We start from the raw sequence: 22099 nt of genomic DNA on the forward strand, positions 1-22099 counted from the left end.
ATCAAAGGCAGGTTAACTAGGAAGTTAGTTTTTGTATGTGGCAGATGTTATGGTGCAATAAACACTGTTAGCAAACAGGAAACAACTTCTGTCTCATTCCAGGGAGAATAACTAGAGGTAGTTGATAGTTTCTGCTATCTGGGTGACCAAGTTAGTAGTGGGGGTGGGTGCGCTGAAAGTGTAGCTGCTAGAATAAGAATAGCCTGGGCAAAGTTCAGAGAGCTCTTACCTCTGCTGGCGACAAAGGGACTCTCACTCAGAGTAAAAGGCAGACTGTATGACGCATGTGTACGAACAGCCATGCTACATGGCAGTGAAACATGGGCTGTGACTGCTGAGGACATGCGTAAGCTCGCAAGGAATGAAGCCAGTATCCTCCGATGGATGTGTAATGTCAGTGTGCATACCCGACAGAGTGTAAATATCTTGAGAGAAAAGCTGAACATAAGAAGCATCAGTTGTGATGTGCAAGAGAGACGATTGCATTGGTATGGACATGTGGTGAGAATGGACGAGGATAGCTCTGGAAAAAGTGCCACACCCTAACATTTGAGGGAACTTGTGGAAGAGGCAGGCCCAGGAAGACCTGGGCTGAGGTGGTGAGGCAAGACCTTCGAACATTGGGCCTCACTGAGGCGATGACCTTTGGAAATGTGCTGTGTGTGAGAAGACCCAGCAAGCCAATTGAGACCTAAATCCAAATCCTCTCCCAGGGGTATAGCCAGCCCACTTATGCGTACCTTTCCTACATTGGACACTAAATTCCGCTTGCGAAAACTTGTTGAGGCAAGTGAAATCGAACTAAATTCGACAACTGGCACCCGTGCCAACGTCGTCTCCTTCATTGGACATGAAACTCAGCTTGCGAAGACTTATTGGGGCAAGCAAAAGTGAAATCGGGATAGCACCTGTGCCCAGTGTCACCTTTCTGGCACTTGTGCCTGTGACATGTGTAAGGATTTTTGAGCGAGATTGTTGCCAGTGCCCCTGGACTGGCTCTTGTGCGGGTGGCACATAAAATACACCATTTTGAGCGTGGCCGTTGCCAGTACCGCCTGACTGGCCTTCGTGTGGGTGACACATAAAAGCACCCACTACACTCTTTGAGTGGTTGGCGTTAGGAAGGGCATCCAGCTGTAGAAACTCTGCCAAATCAGATTAGAGCCTGGTGTTGCCATCCGGTTTCACCAGTCCTCAGTCAAATCGTCCAACCCATGCTAGCATGGAAAGCGGACATTAAACGATGATGATGATGATGATGATATATATATACACACACACACACACACGCATACACGTGTATAAGGGATGACAACTAGGTGGACATCCAATATGGTAGAAAGAGGTCATCAATGACCCAACCACAAAGAAAAATAATGTTCTCCAGAAAATATTTTGCAAAATGCCAGAACAGGACAAAATGAGAAGTAAACAGAATAAAGAATTATCTATGGACTGCAGTTTCGAACATTAACATTAAGTAACAACATCCGTTTTCTCATCAGCATAGATGTTCTAGAATCAATATAATTTGCAGAACTATACATGAAATGTCTTCATGAAAGAAGACTTGCATCTAGTCCTACTGATTACATTGGGGCTATTTTTCAAAATGCCTCAGCTCCGGCGTGCAAAATTCCGGAAACAGTTCTGCAGAGAATAATTCACTGCAGTATATGTTGCCGGTTGGAGAAAATAACTATTTAAATTATTATTTATTTATACAGATAGGGTGATAAAATGAATATTAATTCCATTTAAAACCAAGTGGCCTAGCATATAGAAAAATCTGAAAATTCAGAAAAAATTGTATTACACGTGTATAAGGTTTGACCACTAGGTGGACATCTAATATGCTAGAAAGAGGTCATCAAATTTTGCAAAACACCAGAACAGGACAAAACAAGAAATATACAGAATAAAGAATTATCTATAGACTGCAGTTTCGAACATTAACGTTTTACTTATGTAACAACATCCGTGTTCTGATCAGTATAGACATTCTAGAATCAATATAATTTGCAGAACTATACACGAATTGTCTTCATGACACAAAACTTGCATATAGTTCTACCGATTACATTGGGGCTATTTTTCAAAATGCCTCAGCTCTGGCACGCAAAATTCTGGAAACAATTCTGCAAAGAATAATTTCCTGCAGTATATGTTGCCAGTTGGAGAACATAACTATTTAAATTATTATTTATTTATACAGATAGGGTGATAGTGGAGGCGCAATGGCCCAGTGGTTAGGGCAGCGGACTCGCGGTCATATGATTGTGGTTTTGATTCCCAGACCGGGCGTTGTGAGTGTTTATTGAGCGTAAACACCTAAAGCTCCACCAGGCTCCGGCAGGGGATGGTGGCGAACTCTGCTGTACTCTTTCACCACAACTTTCTCTCACTCTTACTTCCTGTTTCTGTTGTGCCTGTAATTCAAAGGGTCAGCCTTGTCACACTGTGTCACGCTGAATATCCCCGAGAACTACGTTAATGGTATACGTGTCTGTGGAGTGCTCAACTACTTGCACGTTAATTTCATGAGCAGGCCGTTCCGTTGATCGGATCAACTGGAACCCTCGACGTCGTAAGCGACAGAGTGCCAACAACATAGGGTGATAAAATGAATATTAATTCGATTTAAAACCAAGTGGCCTAGCATATAGAAAAATCTGAAAATTCAGAAACAATTGTATTACACGTGTATAAGGGATGACCACTAGATGGACATCCAATATGCTAGAAAGAGGTCATCAACAACCCAAGCACAAAGAAAAATAATGTTCTCCAGAAAAAATTTTGCAAAACACCAGAACACGACAAAACAAGAAATATACAGAATAAACAATTATCTATGGACTGCAGTTTCAAACATTAATGTTTTACTTACGTAACAACATCCATGTTCTCATCAGCATAGACGTTCTAGAATCAATATAATTTGCAGTTTGATCAAATGCCTTGCCAATGCTGGGCTGGCGTGCTTTCTTTGCATATCACTGCGGCTACTGGCACTGCTACCATGGGAAGAGCTGACCCTGATCCTCTCCTCAAGCTGGATGGCATGTGCTGGGTGTTTCCTCTTGACATGCAACTTGAAGTTGTAGAGGTTCACCGTTTGTCCCTTGATGATGGTCTCTTTGGACTGGCACATGATGCGCCGGAAGTACAGCATTATTCCTTGACATGAGGATAAAGCAATCCTCAATATGGGGCCACAAGTTCTGAGACTTCTGGCTCTCAACCTAAGCGACCTCTGACTCACTCACAGCTGTTGCAGACTCCTCAACAGGCCCTTCATCCTCAGGCTGAACAAAAACGTCTTCACCTTCCATAAGGATAAACAATAACTTGATAAGCCAATAACGTACACTGCTGTCACTGACACTGTATGACAGTCTGTAATGTGAGAGTGTCGCAAGTGAACACAACTCAAAACTGCATAATTACACAATGCTGCTCAGCTTGTTGCTGCTGTGTCAGCCAATCACATCTTGTCATGTACTCAGCCAATAGCATGCCTGAGGGACTCTCCATGACATGCCCACAACAGCTAGGAACAAACGTATGAATTTTGTTAGTGGACTTAAAGTTAGTGGAAGCTGATTGGTCTGCTAACGGTTTCCAAAGTTAGTGAAAACGCTAATCCCCTAAACAAAAAGTTAGCTTTGCTGATTAACTGTTAGCAGATTAGTGGTATTGTGTCCACCACTGCAAGTAAGTATACATAGTATATATTATAAAAAATTAGTAAATAAATAAAAGAAAAAAAGAAAATGATGATGGCAATGCAGTCCTCCTGATACAGAACTTCTAGGGCCAGTTGAGGAACCCCACCATACAAAATTTCCCTGAACACCAAAGGCAAGAGCCCTCACCAGTTTTTGTTCTTTAACTCACAGGTATATACTCAGAGTGGTGCCATTCACTCTTGCCATTTCCATCACTTTTACCTACCTTTCAGTAAATTCACTTGAGGTCAGCACTTCCTTCCACTGTTGCCTTCCTTTTCTAGTGAAACTTGAAAAAGTTGATAAGGGTTCTATAGATTGCTAGAGTGGAATATCCACTGATAGTGTTGTCTGACTTGTAGATAGCAGTGAGTGCTTGACAACAATTTATGTGCCAGGCATCCAGTTCAGTTTTTGTTTCACCTAGTACTGTAGCTCCATCAGGATGAACTGCAGGAAAATGTGCCTTACAAATGGTGCACACACACACACACACACACATGCTCACTGTCTAGGAATCTTTGCAGGTGGCAGAGGAATATCAACATGTGTCTGTACATCAGCAGCTGTGGCAATCCTTAGTTTCCACATAGAAACTGCTAATAACAGATGGACCGCCTGTCCAGTAAAACACATCCCTTCCACAAGAAACTGAATAACCGATTCTCTAATCTAATCAGGTGATAACTCAGGTGAGACATAATGGTCAGGTGGTAAACAGTATGTCAGCGTTTTCCCCCTCTGCCTGCTTTTTCAGGGACAGCTTGCTTTCAGCCCATTTCTGGGTTAGATTGGCCAATTCTGTTCATCACCTCATCCCAGTTCTTGTCCACAACTTGAACAGTTTAACCACTCCACCAGTTCAGCATCCAATGACACCATCCAATGGCATGGACCTACCTCTTCAGGTGCCCAGTTGCAAGCCTTGTCAGCACTGATCTCGGCCCCTACCATCATCTTGTATTCCCTCAAAATGGTGCTGTCTTAAATATGGGTAGTTTCTGACACCATGTTGCTGATGTTGTCTACATATGCCAACATGGTCCTCTGGGGCCCCACTTTGAAAAGGTTGCCCCTTGAGTGTTCTAATTTCTTCAGCAGTGGCTCTGGAGTTAACACATACAGAAGAGGTAAGAGCAGGCAACCCTGACAGACTGAGCATTTGATGCAAAATGGTTCAGAGAGGTGGCTATTTACTTTGATCACCAAGCAGATGCCACTGTATATTGCAGCAGTCCAACCTCTGAAAATGAGGCTTTTAAGTAATGATGTTTGACCCTATCTGAAAGCTTTCAACTGACCCAAATTGATTAGGACCCTTACCAAGCCAACTTTGGCCCCAGCTTTCTCTATAATGTATTGCATAAGGTGGAGGTTGACATAGTTAGATCTGTTCAGGATCAAGCATGTTTGCATTTTCCCGAGTAGACCACCAACAGCAAGAACCAACCATTTTGCTAACACCATGAGAGAGATCTTAAACCCTGTGTTTATCAGGGTTATGAACTGAAAATTGCCTACCACATCCCTTTGTTGGCATCCTTTTTCAACAGCAGTACCATTTCCTGTTTCTTCGCTGTGCTAGATGTGGTAGACATCTGTCCAGACTTCATCAAACAAGTCTGGCATGAATTTGTAGAAGTCATAGAGCAGGCCATCCAAACCAGGTGATTTGCTCCTTGTGCAATTACTTATCACCTCCTACATTTTGTCCCCTTGTTTTTGAGCACGCAGGTCTCTGCTCTGATTACACAGGCATCATGTTTTGCCTAGAAGAAATGGTCAAGGGTCAGTGATTTCTAAGATTAAACCTCATCTCCACCATCCATTCTCTCCTGTTGAGGTAGTCATGTATCTCCTCTATGGCAAAGTACTTATTCCTGTCCTGCTAATATACTTTATCCTTTTAAGATCTAGCACAAAGTACTTCCCTCAATACTGCATCACCACTCTGTCAAAGGGTCTCAATTGCAAGCTGCATAACAGCCTTATAAGTGCTAGTATCACAAAAAAGCGCCCAGTACACTCTGTGAAATGGCTGTCATTAGTAAGAATACCTGGCAATAGAAGCCATGCCAAAGCAGACATTGGAGAGTGACACAGACCTCTGGCTTGTCAGATCCTGTTGAACCAGCCAACCCATGCCAGTATGGAATATAGACATTAAATGATGATGATGAAGCCATATATTTAGGCTAAGGGACATAATAAATTAAATCAACCATAGTGTTTGATAGCTGGCACTTAATTTATCCACCCTGAAAGTGTTAAAGACACATTTAACTGTAGGATTTGAATTTAGAAGGTTAAAAAAAAAAAAGCTTACCAAAATACCACTAAGAATTTTGTTTATCACTGTACCACTGCTGCTAACTCACTGCAAAAGAAAGACCCCCCCCCCCAAAAAAAAACCACAAATAAAAAAGAAAAACAAAAGTTTCTAATATAGGCACAGTGCCTGAAATATTGAGGGAAAGAGTTCAGTTGATTACATTGACTCCAGTACACAAGTGGTGCTTTATTGTATTAATCTTAGAAAGATGAAAGGCAATGTTGACTTTGGAAGGATTTAAACTCATAATATAAAGAGATGGAATAAATACTGACACTCTTATGGTTCTACTAACCCACCACTACTTTTTGTAATAATTATATCTGACACAGAACAAGGCCTGAAATTTTCAGGATAGTCAGTATTTGACTGGCACTTTATTTATTGGCCCTGAAGGGATGATCTCAGTGGAATTTGAACTCTAAATGTAAAGAGCCAGAACATATTACAATATTGTGTTTTTTTTCCAATACTCTAATGATTCTGTCAATTTACCATCTTTCATTGATTCTGAATTAGGCACAAGGCCTGAAATGTTGTGGTGGGATGATGCATTAGGTGATATCATTGACCTTTGACAATGAAAGCAAAGTTGACCTTGGTGTTATGTAAACTCAGAACATAAAGAGCTGGAACAAATATTGGAAAGAATTTTGTTGCAACAACAACAATAATAATAATAATTAAAATAATGGTTTCTTATTTAGGCATAAAACCAGCAATCTTGAGGGGAGGGGTTTAGTCAATACCATCAACCCTAGTACTTGACTGGTACTTTATTTTATCTAACTCAGTGAGGTGGAAGTTCCAGTTGACTTCAGTGGAATTTGAACTCAGAACATGAAGAGCCAGAATAAATACTATTAGGTGTTTTGGTCAGCACTAACAATTCTGCCAATCCATGATCCTTTTGTATAATAGTGACTGACATAGGCACAAGTGTACAAATTTGTGAGAGAGGTTAGGCAGTTAATTCATCCTCAGTACTTGTACTTTATTCTATCAACCCCAGAAGGTTGAAAGTTGAAGTTGATCTTGGCTCCATTTGAAGTCAGATTACAGAGTCAGAACAAATATCATGAGGAATTTTGCTTATTGTTTACAGTTTCTGCTAATCCATTGCAATAAATAAATAAAAAATAAAAATAGAAATAATATGAGCAAATAAACAAGTTGATCAGGCAGGACTATATTTAATATAGACATACCTTCCCATGCTGTTAATCTGGAGATATATTTAACTCAATATTATTTAACAAGTTAATAGATGAATACAAGAAGACATCTCTGATAATCCACCACCCTAATAGTTCTAATTTTGGTACAAGGCCGATAATTTTGAGTTGGATGAGGGAACCAATTAAATCAATAAGTGATACTTATTTTATCATCCATGAACTGCTAAAAGCAAAGTTGACTTTGGTGGAATTTGAACTCAAAATGTAATGAGAAAAAAATACTGTAAAACATTTATTTTGATGCTTTAACTATTCTGCCAGTAATAGCGATGATGGGGATTTCTAACTTAGGCCTGAAGTCATAAATTTGGTGGTAGGTGTAGTTATTTCATATGTTCCCGCAGGGCCCCACACTGTTTCTTATTTTATTGATCCCCAGAAATATAAAAAAGCAAAGTTAACCCCAGTAAGATTTAAACTTAAAGTAATCAGTTGCAGTGATAACAATATTTTATTTTTGAAGATTCAGTTTGTCACAGTCAAGAAATGATGTTTATAATAATAATGATGTCACTAAAAATTTAGACTGGAGGAATAATTAACACTTTTTTTGTGCAGATATAAGCAATGTATAACCAACTATAATAATAATAATGATAATAATAATAATAATAATAATGATTATTATTATTTTGCAGGTGCTAGTGCCAATAGCTGAAGAATCATTTGGTCAGACAGTGAGGGCCAGCCATGGAAACAAAACCTTTACCATCTGTTGCTGAATATTATGCAGGCAAATGCATGTTTATCACTGGAGCAACTGGATTTATTGGTAAAGTCCTCATTGAAAAGTTGCTCAGATGTTGTCCTGGTATAAAGACTATTTATATGCTAATGCGACCGAAGAAAGGCCAAAGTATTGATGAGCGGTTCCAAGATTTGTTGCACAGTCGTGTGAGTTGGATCTTTCTCTCTCCCTCACCTCCCTCAGTTTTTCATTTTTGATCCTTTGAATGTGCTTTATCTCCTCATCACAGTTTTATTATAGAAATATGTTCTGTGTTAATTCAGTCAATTTTAGATTAGTCTCCAACAAAAAAGCATGTTTAGTGGTCTACCAATTCTACCATTCATCATCCTAGTTATGATGTCATTATTTCTAAATAGTAATGAGATTATTATTAATAAGTAATAGTAGTAGTATGTGGTAGAGGTGGTTTGATTAACAAGATAAGGATTTGTGAGTTCAAATCTATGGCAGATGCTTCATTGTTTCTGGGCTATTCACTTATCTTCTAGATTGCCCTGATTCATTTAACTGAGCAAATCAATGTCGTAAGTTATTTGATAGGTTCTATCATAGACTTAATATATTGTCCAGTAGGGAAATTTATCTATTAACTTCTTAAAACAAAAGAAATCGCTGATCAAAGCATACATGTAGATATTGAAAAATTGTTCATCTCTAAAGATGATGTTAGTTGTTTAAACAGTGATAATTTTATTGAAATCAATTCATCTCAGACATTTAAACAATAGATATCTGCAATGAATATTGATAGTATAGTAATATTGCAAGTATATTGAATATTAGGGAATTACTACAGCTCTAGTTATACTTCATATTACATTAAACAAGATGCCTCACCCACTTTTTTTTACTCTTAAGCCAATCTTTGTTAAATTAAGGCTTAAGTGAAATTAAGTTTGACTGGAATATTATATTTGTGTATTGTTCTCTTGGTGTCAGCTATTAATATGTTTAATCTTTGCTTATTATACTTTACTTCACTGATTTTACTTAACCTAACTGCTATTAACAGAAGACCTAGAAATAGAATGATAAATGTTAGTGCAAGGAAAGGGACACTGATCTTTGGTAATATGACAATGTTAATAATAGTGGTAATGATGATGATTGTCAGGAATGTAGAGCAACTAAATGTAAAGCTCCAGTCTTTGATTATGTCACAATGTTAACAACACCAATGATAACAGTAACAAATACCACCACAACAAAATAATAATGATAATAATAATAATCCTTTCTACTATAGGCACAGGCCTGACATTCTGGGGAAGGGCTACTCAGTTACATTGACACCAGTGCACACCTGGTACATATTTCACCAGCCCTGAAAAAATGAAAGGCAAAGTCAATCTTGATGGTATTTGAACTCAGAATGTAAAGACTGACGAAATACTGCTAAGCATTTTGTCTTACATGCTAATGATTCTGCCAGCTCACCACCTTAATAAAAAAAAAAAAAGACTACTACTGCTGCTGCTGCTGCCAATGATGATGATGATGATAGTAATAATAATAAGCAGCAGCCTGGAGTTAAGAAGTCTGCAGCTGAAACAAGCTTTTCTCCAGTGCTAACCACTACAATAGCAACAACAGGCATCACACCAGCAAAATGATAATAATAATAATCCTTTCTACTATAAGCACAAGGCATGGAATTTCTGCATGTGTGTGTGTGTGTGTGTGGATTGTCAATCACATTGATCTCAGTACTTGACTGGTACTTATTTTATCAGCTCTGAAAGGATGAAAAGCAAAACTAACCTCAGCAGAATTTGAACTTAAAAAGCAAAGACAAACAAAATGCTGTGAAGCCTTTTGTCTGGTGTGCTAACGATTCTGTCAGCTTGCTGTTTTAATAATGATGATGATAATAATCACCATGGGCTCAGAAAGTGTGCAACTGAAACAAGCTCTTCTCCAAATACAAACTTGAATAGTCTCATGAATGAAATTAATCTCAACCCACGCCCTCCAATTTCAGCAACACAAGGAAGATAACAATCTAAATGTATCAAATGGACTCAGAAGGGTATAAAGAAGTGATACTGGAATCATTCGCTTTATGGACATAATGCATTTCTGAAAACCTGGCAGTAACAAGAAAACCTGTAATGCAAAATTAATTTTTCCATTGATTTTCATGTTACCAAGTGAGATTGTATTCCTATGGATGTTTTTGAAAAACAAAACGCACAAGAAAACAACAAAATGAGCAACATGATCGCCTTTATACATGAAAATAATTTCTAAACATACACTGTACAATATAGATACATAAAACTCAAAAATATTTCAAGAGGAATATATTCAAGAAGAATTAATAAGATTCATAATATCATAAGAGTATGTTCATATCACAAAAAATGTCGATTCTGTGTGAAGGGTCGTGGTGGAATGAACATTACTGGGAGGACAAGGGACAATATTTACTAGCTTATAGTTCATTGTCACCAGCATCAGTTGGATGGGTGAAGAGCTTTTCCAAAGTTGTTGTTTAAGATACATCATCCCTTTGTAGAGCTCAGTGTAGGAACTGAACTCATTGTAAATTCTTCCTGTAATTTTTGTTATGGTAATGATTAGGATCATTATCAGCAAAAACTTGCAGACCTTCCTCTTTAAGTGCCAACTCTTTAGCAATAATTTTTGTAGTTAATTTAAGTGGTGTAGGTGGAACTTCAGTTGTTTCCTCTATATTCTTAGCTTGTTCTTTTTCTAACAACATCAGCACCTCATTAGATAAACTTTCCTGCTAGGAACTAGCAAATCAATCATATCCTTTACGACATTTTCAAATCCTACATCTTTTACAAGTGTTGTAATATCTTTCTAAATTTTATGTAGACTTTCTGCTTGAGAAAATCTTCTAATGTCATGGAAACAGTCTGGCCATTTATTTTTCCAAGAAGTATTCAAAGCTGAAGGTTTTTCTTCATCCCATGACTTAGCTATATTATCTGCAGCATCCATTATGTTGAATTTCTTCCAGAAATCTCTAGCTGTTGGTTTATCCTCACTGTCAGTTGCTTTCACAAGTTCTTTAATACTTATATGATATGCCTTGAAGTTAGCGATCACACCTTGATCACTTGGCTGCAGCAAAGACGGTGTATTCTTGTGGAAATATTCTACATTATCAGAAAGGTCATCTAAGTTCACTAAATGACTCTTTGGAAAGGCTCTGAGTCATTCAGGCATTCTTATTTGAATGCCAAATCAGAGGTAGGTTAACTGTGTAACATTTGAAAGCCCTTGGATTTTTGGAGTGGTACAAAAGTAGGGGTTTTACTTTCCTATCATCAGCTTCATTTCCTCCAAAAAGAAGTGTCAGACAATTTTTGGAAGCTTTAAATCTTGGTGTTTTTGTTCTTAAAGAATAAAAATTCTAGCAGGCATACACTTCTAGAAAAGTACAGTTTCATCAATTTTGTATACCTGCTCTGGTGTATAGCTCCATTCAGCAATCATTTTCTTCAGCTGCTCTGGATAATTAGTAGCAGCCTGTATATCAGTGCTCACAGTTTCACCAGTCATTTTTATGCTGTTCAAATTTATGTATTTCTTAAACTTTTCAAACCAGCCTTTACTAGCCAAAAAAGGTTTTTCATTAGAAGTTTTCCCTTCCTTTTTCTGCAAATTGTCATAGAAACTTTTGGCTTTATTTTGAATTACTGTGGTGTTTATATCATCACATTGCACCAACTCTGCCCCTCAATTGATACACTCAAAAGTCATCCCATTTTAAGCTTTATACTAAATCTAAGGTAAAATAAGGTCCGGGCAGTTAATGGAGTAACTTCTTGAGCACTTGATGTGATTTTCTCTCTGTTGTCATGCATTGTTCCCATTGCAGATGTTGCAAGATTTAATGTTTTGGCAATATAACTTAGTTTTTCTCCCACATCAAGTTTAATATCCAGTGCAATCTTTTAGCAGTTCCTCTTCACACTACTGCCTTCAGTTCTTCTTGATAGCTTCTTTTCAGACAACAGCAGCAAGTAATTATCCATTACAAATACTAGCAGAAAGACCACCCTCCAGGTGGTTTTCTGCTAGCCACTCGATATTTCCACATTTGATTCCGAATTCTAATAATTTTTATGATATTTTATCTCTAATTATTTCTTTGTATAATAGTGCTCACTTGGTTAGTAAATATTGATTTTATTATTTTATAAGTCATAATCTCTCTTTTTTAAAGAGTCAATCATTAATAATTGGTAGAACTTACATAGGTATGGATGGATGGATGCACACACACACACACTCACGTGCACGAAAGTCTAGTGCTGCGAGAACTCATGGGAATGACGTTTCCTTACTTTTTCAAATATACCCAAATTTAAAATGATCTAATATAATGACATCATTTGTTGAAATATGCCAAAACAATTTAATTCCACACAAATATATGTTACTTTACATATAATTTATGTGTTAATTCTATTTACTGAAACTTGCTAAAAAGCATATTTTGCTTTAAAGTAGTATCTCCTTGTAGACACATTTGTCAGTAATCATACTGTTTCCATTTCTCTCAGCCAATATTTTTACATTAGTCTTCTTTTGAACTGTAGATAATGCAACATACAGCTGACCATGTGAGAAGAACTGTGTTGGGAGATATATTCCAATTTGTTCAAAAGTCTGTGCCTGTACCTTGTTGCACGTCAAAGCAAAAGCTAGCTTGACAGGAAATTGCGTGTAAATGTAGATGGCAATTCCATTTCTTGAGATATATGTGGTATTCTTGGGATTAGCAGATTTGATCCTGCACAAGGACCAGAAGCAACCTCAGCCTCAATAACATGATCATGTAAACTGACAATGATGTAGTGTGTGCCATTGCAATGTCCATTAGTAGCATCTAAATTTCTCAGAAGCATTATGCATCGTTTTTTCTTCAGTTTGAGAATATGTAGTGGAAACCCTTGATGGTGTAAGTTTGTTGATGAACTCGATTGGGTACAGAGTTTCATTATCAACTGTATCTGAGCTTCTGTATATTTGTTTTAGCTCACTAGGGATCCTAGTCAACACAAAATCATTCACAAATTGTGCTACTTCATTTGTTGGAGTAACGATGGTGCAATTTGTAAGCCACACAGGGTTTGTGAAGTTATTTTCGAGGTCAGCATATACAAAATCACATAGATATGAAAGAATACCACTTTCAAGGCAAAGATCATTGGGTAGTTTAATTTTGAATTCACCTAGGCTTTGTTCAATAGAAATGTTAACATTTCCTATATCAAGAAGGTAATTAGCAAACTCTCTTTCATTAGAATGACATTCTGTAAGAAGTCTTTGATTGGTTGACAACTGCACTACTTCCACATGATTGCAAAGAAAAGATCATTTTAGTGTTGCATCAACAATTTGTGATCTGACACCATTATTTTGAAGTAGAATATTCTCCTCTCGAGATACCCTAACCAGTTGGTCATGTGTAGCAGAAACAGAATCATGTCTATGTCTCTGTATATTCAGACATCTGTTTCAGTTGCTTTGCCATGGTTTCATCTGATTCAGTTGCTCATCTGAATTGTGTCTTTGCCGTTGTGCCTTTGCTGCTAAATATTCTTTTTCAGTTGCATATTATATATAAATTAAAGCTTGTTAAAAACTATCTTGTTTAGCATGCTAGAAATAGTGGCGATCACATAGTTATTATTGTTAGGCTTATAGTGTTCCAAGTAACCATACCAACAAAATCACTTCTTCATTTAAAAAAAAAAAATTATACCAGTATATTGAAGAGTTTTCATTTTGTCAAAAATATTCATTTAACAAACTCTGGAAACTGATAATATTCTGGAAATTGTGCCTCGTATCAAAGTTATACAGCTATTTTGTGTAATAGCATGAATTCATTCAACACAAAATCACTTTAAAATTATACCAGTATATTAAAAAAATTTCATTTTATCAAAAATTTTAATTTAACAAACTCTAGAAACTGATAATATTCTTGAAATTGTGTCTCATATCAAAGTTATATAGCTATTATTAAATTATCATTAATGAAAATAGAGGCAAGTGTGAATGAGAGACTGTTGCAAATAAAAACATAAAATGTTGCCTGCAATGAATTAATAGTGTCTTAGGGAAATTTCGAACCTGGGTTCTCATTCCTAAGGTATGCGTCATTATATTCAAGCCAGGTGGTATTAGCTTTGAGTCTCTACATCTACACAGGAAAGTTAGATGGTTTGAAAGACAAGCTAGTTTTTGATGGAGTTTCTCTATATGTCTCCATTGAAGTCTAATGTCAGCTCCATACCGATTAGATAATGCAGTTCTATATTTAAGAGATGAGGAATATGTACATTATTTACAATTGATGGATATTTGTCCTCATTTTGTTTGTCATTAACACAACGTATAGGCTGATATACCATCCAGCCTCCATCAGGTGTCTTGGGGTGATTTCGAACCTGGGTTCTCATTCCTAAGTATGGAAAAATGGAGACCACCTTCCCCTGTGGGATGAAGTTAAAATAATAAACAGAGAACACCACTGGAAAATACGAAAACTAAAAGAAGCAGCACATATGCTAGGACACAACAACCTTCTAAGCAGACCGAGTGCAGATATGAACAGCAAATGGGAACTGGTATTAAGGAAGGATAGGAGAATATTAGATTTATAAGCCCTGAAATTCACTCCATAATTGCCCATGGGCATATGGCGTAGTGGTTAAGAGCGTGGGCTACTAACCTCAATATCCCGAGTTTGATTCCAAGCAGTGACCTGAATAATAATAATAATAATAATAATAATAATAATAATAATAATAATCACCATCACTATCACCATCATCATCATCTTTTCTACTATAGGCTCAAGGGGCCTGAAATCTTGTGGTAGAGGTATAGTCAATTACATCGATCTCAATACTTGGCTGGTACCTTGAAAGGATGAATGGCAAAGTTGGCTTTGCTGGTATTTGAATTCAGAATGTAAAGATGGATGAAATACTGTAAAGCATTTTCTGTCTGGCATGCTAACAATTCTACCAGTTCACAACAGCAGTAACAGTTTTAGTTTAATCCATGCATGAATCATCTTACCTAAAGTTCTGCTGCTTCATCTTAATGTTTCATTTCTATTATCCTCCTATTTATTGTATAAAAGCCTGTGTCAGATATGGTGTAATATTTATGACTCTGGAATGGTTAGCAATGGAATGAGGCCAATTTTCAGCTGACTCCATTTTTTTTTTAGTTTCTTTGGTGTTTTAGGGTCTTTTTAACAGAATTGTCAGCATTCAGACATCCTTAGGTCCTCTTTTGCTTGTATGTTCCTTGTAGACATTGATATTCAGGTGTCTAAGTTGGTCATTGGTTGTATCATTCTCATTAGTCAGATACAGCCCACTACAAAAGTACTTGGCATTGTCTTTGCTTTGTTAACTTATAAAAAATTGAAAAAGACATGATAAATTATCTCTGTATGGAAACATCATCATCATAATCATTCAATGTCTGTTTTCCATTCTGGTATGGATTGGATGGACTGACAGGATCCAGCCATGTATGCTGAGCTCCAGAGTTAGCTTTGGCATGGGTTCTATGGTTGGATGCCCTTTCTAAAGCGAAACACATTACAATGTATACTGTGTGCTTTTTTTTGTGTGTGTGTCATTGGCACTAGTGTAGCCAAGTAACTTTGCAAGACAAAGAGAGAAAAAGGAAAAGAACCTACTACTAAGCAAGTAGGGTGAGTATTTCAGGGGTGGGTGGCTTTGTACCAAGTGTTGAAAGGCTAAGGTATGATAGAGGGAAAAGCATAGGTGTTTTGCTGCAGAAGGGATGCATGGTTACCACACATTATATGGGGGTAGATGAGAGTAGTTGAGAAGGAGATAAAGATAGTAGTAATGGAGTGCCAGAGCAAATTCTCAAGATAAAGGAAGGGGAGTATAAAAGAGGATATGGATAGTGGCTCAGAGTTGGGATGGTGAGAGAGGGCAGTTGACAGATAGCTAGAGATGGTGTAGAGGAGGTACAGTTGATGGGAAATATCAGTATGGTTAAGTGGTTCAGGAAGGTTAGAGCAGAGGGCAGTGGGGAGGATGTGCATAATGTAGGAGTGGTGAGGGGGAAGATGGAAGATTATATAGGGGTGGCTATAGTGTGTGGGACAAGATGGCATGTATGAGGAGGTGTTGAGAATGAAAGCAAATTTATGAAGTGTTAAGTGGAATATAGCAGAGGAGAGTGATAACTGAAAACACAGAAATGAGGTGATTGGTGAAATTGGGTGAGAGGGGAAGGGAGTATAATAGGAAAGAGGTAACTGGTGGTATAAAGGAAGAGGGAGGAGAAATATGTGCTATTACAGCCCTCAAGTGGTAACAGCCCCCAGGTTGTGCCATAGATAGAGGAGTAATGGACAGCTGGATGTTAGGGGCATGAAATGTGGAGATTGCTTGTTGGGGCACAATGAGCTACAAGCACACACACAATGCTTCTAGGACTTCGCTTTTGCTGTGGTGGACAGGTATGAGTCTTTTTGAGCACAGTAAATTGCCAATCATCTTGGTCCTTTGTCATCTCCTCTGTGAGGCTCAGCATCTAGAGATCAGCTATCACTATTTCGTCCCATATCTTCCCTAGTCTCCCTCTTCCATCGGTTCCATCCACTTTAAGTGACCAGCACTTCTTTGTGCAGCTGTCCTCATCCATATACATCACATGACCAAACCAGTGCAGTCTTCTCGCACACTACATCTAATTCCTCATGCACATTATTTCTCACAACACCTTAGCACTTTGTTGTACATTCACATTAATGTTGCACGTCCAATGGAATGTACTAGTTTCATTCTACTCTAGTCTTTGCATGTGCTCTACATACACGGCCCACATCTCACTATCATGTGGCATCGTTGTTCATGTGCAATCATCATACAATCTGTATTTTATTTGGAGAGAGACCTTTTGTAGCCTCATCTCATCTTATTCCTGGGTTGGTCTTAGGAGCAGAGCACTCCTTCCATTGGATCCTGTCTGAAGCAACTATGACCAGTTGATTTGGCTGAAAACCTAAATGAGACTAACCAAGCTCATGGATGTTATCCAACCATTTTGTTTGTGGTCTACCCCTGGGTCTCCTATTGGTTGGTTTTGCCTGTAAAACCTGTCCAGCGATTCTTTCCTGGGACATTCTTACATGTCCATAGTATTGAAGCTGTGATCTCTCAATTTGGAGTAGTGGCGGCTCTACTTGGAGCACCTCTCTGACCTCCAAGCTATGCACACTGAGTAATCCTAGTCCAAAGACCCTTCAGAGGAATGCCATTTCTGCCAATTGTATTTGTGATTGTATTCTTTTTGTCTTTACCCAAGATTCATGACCATAGATAAGGGTAGGTATGAACATTGAATTGAAGATAATGAATTTGGCTTTTACACTTACTCCCTCCTTCTGATGACCAAATTGGCACATTACTATACCAGCTCTTGTTATTTTTGCCTTTAAGTCAGCCCTCCATCACTTATGAAAACACCCCTGTAATACTTGAACTTCTCCTCTTGCTTCAGTGGAGTTTCACTCATATGTAGAGTGCATTGCACCAGCTTCCTTCAGAGGATGAGTGTTTCAATCTTCACAGCACTGCCAAGCAGCACTCAACAGCAAACCTATCAAGTGCATGTTGAAAATCACCTTCTAACGAATTGAATAATATCATGTTGACTACAAATTCTAGCCAACTGATCCCACACCTGCCAGTTTTGATACCATTTCCAGCCTAGGTGCACATATCAATTTTGTCCGTGAAGATTATGAACAGAAGAAGTGACACTATGCACCTTTGGCAGAGTCTGACAACCACATTGAATGGTTTCAACTCAGTGCCATTTATCCAAACACAAATGCTAGGGCATTCACATAGGGACTTCAAGGCAACAAGAAGCTGTCCATTGATCCTATACTCCTGCAGAACCTTCCACAAGTTCTGTGAAACTAGGTTGTCTGCCTTTTCGAGGCCTATGAAACAAGCAAGCATACACCTCTTGGCCATACTCACATGGTTTCTTGAAGACATTCCACAATGTGAATATTTGGTTGGCTGTGCTGTGTCTGGGATGAAAACCATACTGTTCATCAACTAGTTTGAACTCAACAATATCCCTACATCCCTTTGCCAGACATCCACTATGGACTTTAGCAGGGAGATTCATCTTTAATTAGAGCAGTCCCTCTTGTCTCCCTTTTTGAAAGTGGATTATCATTCTGATGTCACTGCTTAAGAGCATTTCTGGAAATTCAGGCCATCTGATGCACACAAGTCTGTTAGAGAATACCTTCTCTACTTAAAACCTTTAACAACTCGAGCTGAATTTCATCCTCACCTGAGGCCGAGCCACATTTGAACTCTTGTGACCTCAGTCTCCAAGAGGCTAGTCATCGCTCTTTGGTGTACCTTGTGTACTTCAGAAGATGTGACTGGATTTAGGAGATCAAATAAAGTATTCTTTCATCTCATGAGGATGTGGCTTTCTTCAGAGAGATCTCCAAGTGAGTTTCTGTGGAAGGGGACTTCTTGTTGTAACCAACAAGGTAACAGGTCTCTAAGCTTCCTGCATCTTATTCTTATTTTAGCAACTATACTTTTAGAACATTCTCCTCTACGCTTAATTAAGGCACATAGGTAACTTAACCTATCTACCACTTCCATGGAGCCTCTAGGACATTCAATTCTAACCCAAACTTTTAGTAACATTATGCCTTATTTGATTTACTTATTTGGGTTTTTGTCTGTTGCTAATTTTAATTTTTTTCCCTCCTTCCACAGCCTTTTGACAAATTATGGAAAGAGCGACCAGACTTTCACCGTGTCTTACACCCAATAGAAGGTGACATTATGGAAGAGAAATTGGGACTAAAAGACAGAGATAGTAAACTGCTATCTGAAGAAGTAGAGATTGTTTTCCACAGTGCAGCAACAATTAGATTTGATGAACATATCAGGTGAGATTGTTGTGGTTTGAAAATATTATAAACTACATGTATGTGTATGGTACAGAGTTTGATAAACAATATCAAGATTATAAAAAAACATCATGTGATACAGAGATGTAATGTATTTGTAGTTATAGTTAATCATAATGTAATACAAATTAACTTATCACATGGGCTATCATTATTTATAGCTGTTATAAAAAAAACTAATAACTGTAATTAATATCTTAGCTATTACAGTTCTATATTTAAGAGATGAGGAATTATGTACATTATTTACATTTGACTACTGTGATACCTTCTTTCATCACTCTGACCCACCCTATCGCTCCCTCTTTCTCATCATGTCACTCATGCTGGTTTTCTATCCAATCCTCTCACCAATAACCAACAAACAAGATGAGGACAAATATCCATCAAATGTCAATAATGTAAATCTTAGCTATTGTTTTCCTTCATGCTACACTAAATTCAACAAATAGCTTTCAACAAACCAGACAGATCTGCAATATCTCTATAAATGATGAAATATCTAATCAAGCAGCCCCATGGAATATAGCCCAATTAATTCGAAACAGAATTAGACTAGATGAAATGCAGTTTGGTTTTTGTTTGGGAAAAGTACTACTGATGCTATTTTCTTAGTCAGACAACTTCAGAAGTGTTTAGCTAAGAGTAAACCATTGTACATAGCATTTATGGACCTGGAGGAAGCTGTGATATGGTGGTCTCTGAGGAAGCTAGGAGTAAATGAATGGCTTGTGAGAGCCATACAAAGGTAAGGTAAGAGTTAACCACAGTTCAGTGATGAATTCACAGTACAGGCAGGTGTTCACTAGGGCTTGGTTCTCAGTCCCTTCCTATTCATCCTTGTCCTGTAGGTCATAACAGATGCATTCAAGACCAGCTGCCCTTAGGAACTACTATATGCTGATGATTTCACTCTCATAGTGGAATCTGTAACAGAATTGGAAAAGAAGCTCTAGGTGTGAAAGAAAAAACTAGAGTCAAAGTGTCTTAAAAGTTAACTTAGTAAATATCAAAGTTCTAGTAACTAGGAAAACATATAGGAAACTACTCACTTTAGTAGGAGCGGACTGAGAGATCATTGTTTCTATGGTTAGATGCCCTTCCTAACAACAAGCGTTTTGCAGAGTTTTCATTTTCTTGTGGCATCACTGCTAGAGATATTGCCTTGTTCTATGTAAGACAAGAGTTTTTTTATGTTCCTTTGTTTAAGAGAAATATGAGTGAGAGAGAATGAGGGTGGAAGTGTAAGGGAAAACAGAATATAAGAATTAGTGATAGGAGTGGGAAGAGAGGTAGCAATGGGAGCAAGAAGAAAAATAGTGATAGGCAGTAACCAGAGAGGTAATAATAGGCAGTGAGAAGAGAGGTAATGATAGGCAGTGAAAAGTGAGGTAATGACAGGCAGTGAAAAGTGAGGTAATGATATGCAGTGAGAAGGGAGGTGATGATAGACAGTGAGAAGAGAGGTAATGATAGGCAATGACATGTTGGTTATTGGTGAGAGGATTGGATGGAAAACCAGCATGAGTGACATAGTGAGAAAGTGGGAGTGATAGGATTGGTCAGAGTCATGAAAGAAGGTATCACAGTAGTGAGGGCATGGGTAGTGCATATCAATGGAGAATGACAAAGAGGGTGCAGTGTGTACATACACATGAAGGTGAAAGATTGAGAGACAGCCATAGAGAGGGATGATGTTAAGAGACTGTTGTGGATGTCAATAAATGGGGAGAGTGAAAGTGATGGCTCACAGTAAAAAAGAGTGAAAATAAGAACTATTGAATGTGGACAGATCTGATGTTGTTACACCGGTGTCATGATGAAAAAGAGGTGAATGATAATGATGGTGGAAGAGAAGTGGACCAATGCAATGCAGAGCAGTTGTTGGATGCTTAATAGGAGCATATTGAATGTGAAATCCAATGTAGGTATATTATACATGCTACTTGAGTGGTTAGGTTCTCTCTAGCACCACATGTGGCTACTCATTTTTGTTATTTCCTTCATTGAGGTTCAGCTTTTTGAGATCAATAATCTTCATGTCTTCATAGGTTTTTCCCATCCATTTTGAGCAAGCATTTCTTTATGCAACTCAAACTTCCTTCCCCTTGACATTATATACCCATACTAGTGCAGTCTTCTGTCTTGCATGCTATATCTGATTCCTCTTGTATTCAGGTTTGCTCTCAGTTCATTTTTGCTCTTTTGTTTGTGCACATTAACATTACACATCAATTGAACATGCTCACTTCATTTCTCTCCAGTCTTTACATTTTTCTGTATTCAAGGCCATGCCTCACTACTGTATATCATCAAACTTCAGATGCAATCATCGTCCAATCTGTCCTTTACCCTGAGAGAGAAACACTTCATTACCAGAACAAGCAGTAACTTACTTGACTTTTCCCCATGTATTTATGCTGGCTACAATGCTTTTGTGACATCCACTTTGGTTATATAATTAATAAAAGCTATCATCTACTTCTAGGGAGCCTTCTAAGCATTTGAAGGAGTTTATTACATGCATACTCTCACTGCTAGATGCTCCTATGCATCTGCCACTCATGAAATCTATCTTCTCTACCAGCTTGCCTATGATCCTACCTCTGTTGTATGTCTAGACTGGGTACTCTATGAAATATCTACCTATGCCTTTTATACATATCAAGCAGGACTTCTTTCCTGTGGAGTAAAACTTTAATCTCTGCTAAATGTACATTGAGGCTTCTTGATTCTACGTTATGCTACAAGGTCTGGAATTTCTTATATAAATCTTCCACAGATTCAGCTATAAAACGTAGATCATCAGCATTAGTGTACAGGTGCCCCAAAAGCCAACTGATTTTGAACTTCACTGTTACAGCTTAGAGGACAATAATAATAGGAATGGGATGAGAACTGAGCTTTGATGGACCCTTACCTGCATGCTAAATTTGTTGCTGAACTTATTGCTTACTGCCTTTCTGTACATAGCATGTATGGTCCTCACAACCCAATCATCTACACCCAGTTCTTCTTCATAGTATGTAGAAGAAACTTGTCAAA

At 38.0% G+C, this 22099-nt stretch overlaps 2 protein-coding genes across 3 annotated transcripts in view; one reads left to right on the plus strand and one right to left on the minus strand.

Annotated features, from left to right (window-relative positions):
* LOC106869388 (fatty acyl-CoA reductase 1) overlaps positions 1–22099 on the minus strand; it is a 422225-nt gene that overhangs the window by 117868 nt on the left and 282258 nt on the right. The gene's annotated exons all lie outside the window — the stretch shown is intronic.
* The window catches only part of LOC106882603 (putative fatty acyl-CoA reductase CG5065), a 125191-nt gene continuing 111032 nt past the window's right edge, over positions 7941–22099 (plus strand). For both annotated transcript variants that reach the window (XM_052969542.1, XM_052969543.1), the window contains exons 1-2: positions 7941–8195; positions 18858–19033. In XM_052969542.1, the coding sequence (XP_052825502.1) occupies positions 7992–8195; positions 18858–19033 (380 nt within the window). In that variant the 5' untranslated portion in view covers positions 7941–7991. The remainder of the gene's footprint in view (positions 8196–18857; positions 19034–22099) is intronic.

The sequence above is a fragment of the Octopus bimaculoides genome, chromosome 7 (assembly GCF_001194135.2).
Source record: "Octopus bimaculoides isolate UCB-OBI-ISO-001 chromosome 7, ASM119413v2, whole genome shotgun sequence".
Classification (NCBI taxonomy): domain Eukaryota; kingdom Metazoa; phylum Mollusca; class Cephalopoda; order Octopoda; family Octopodidae; genus Octopus; species Octopus bimaculoides.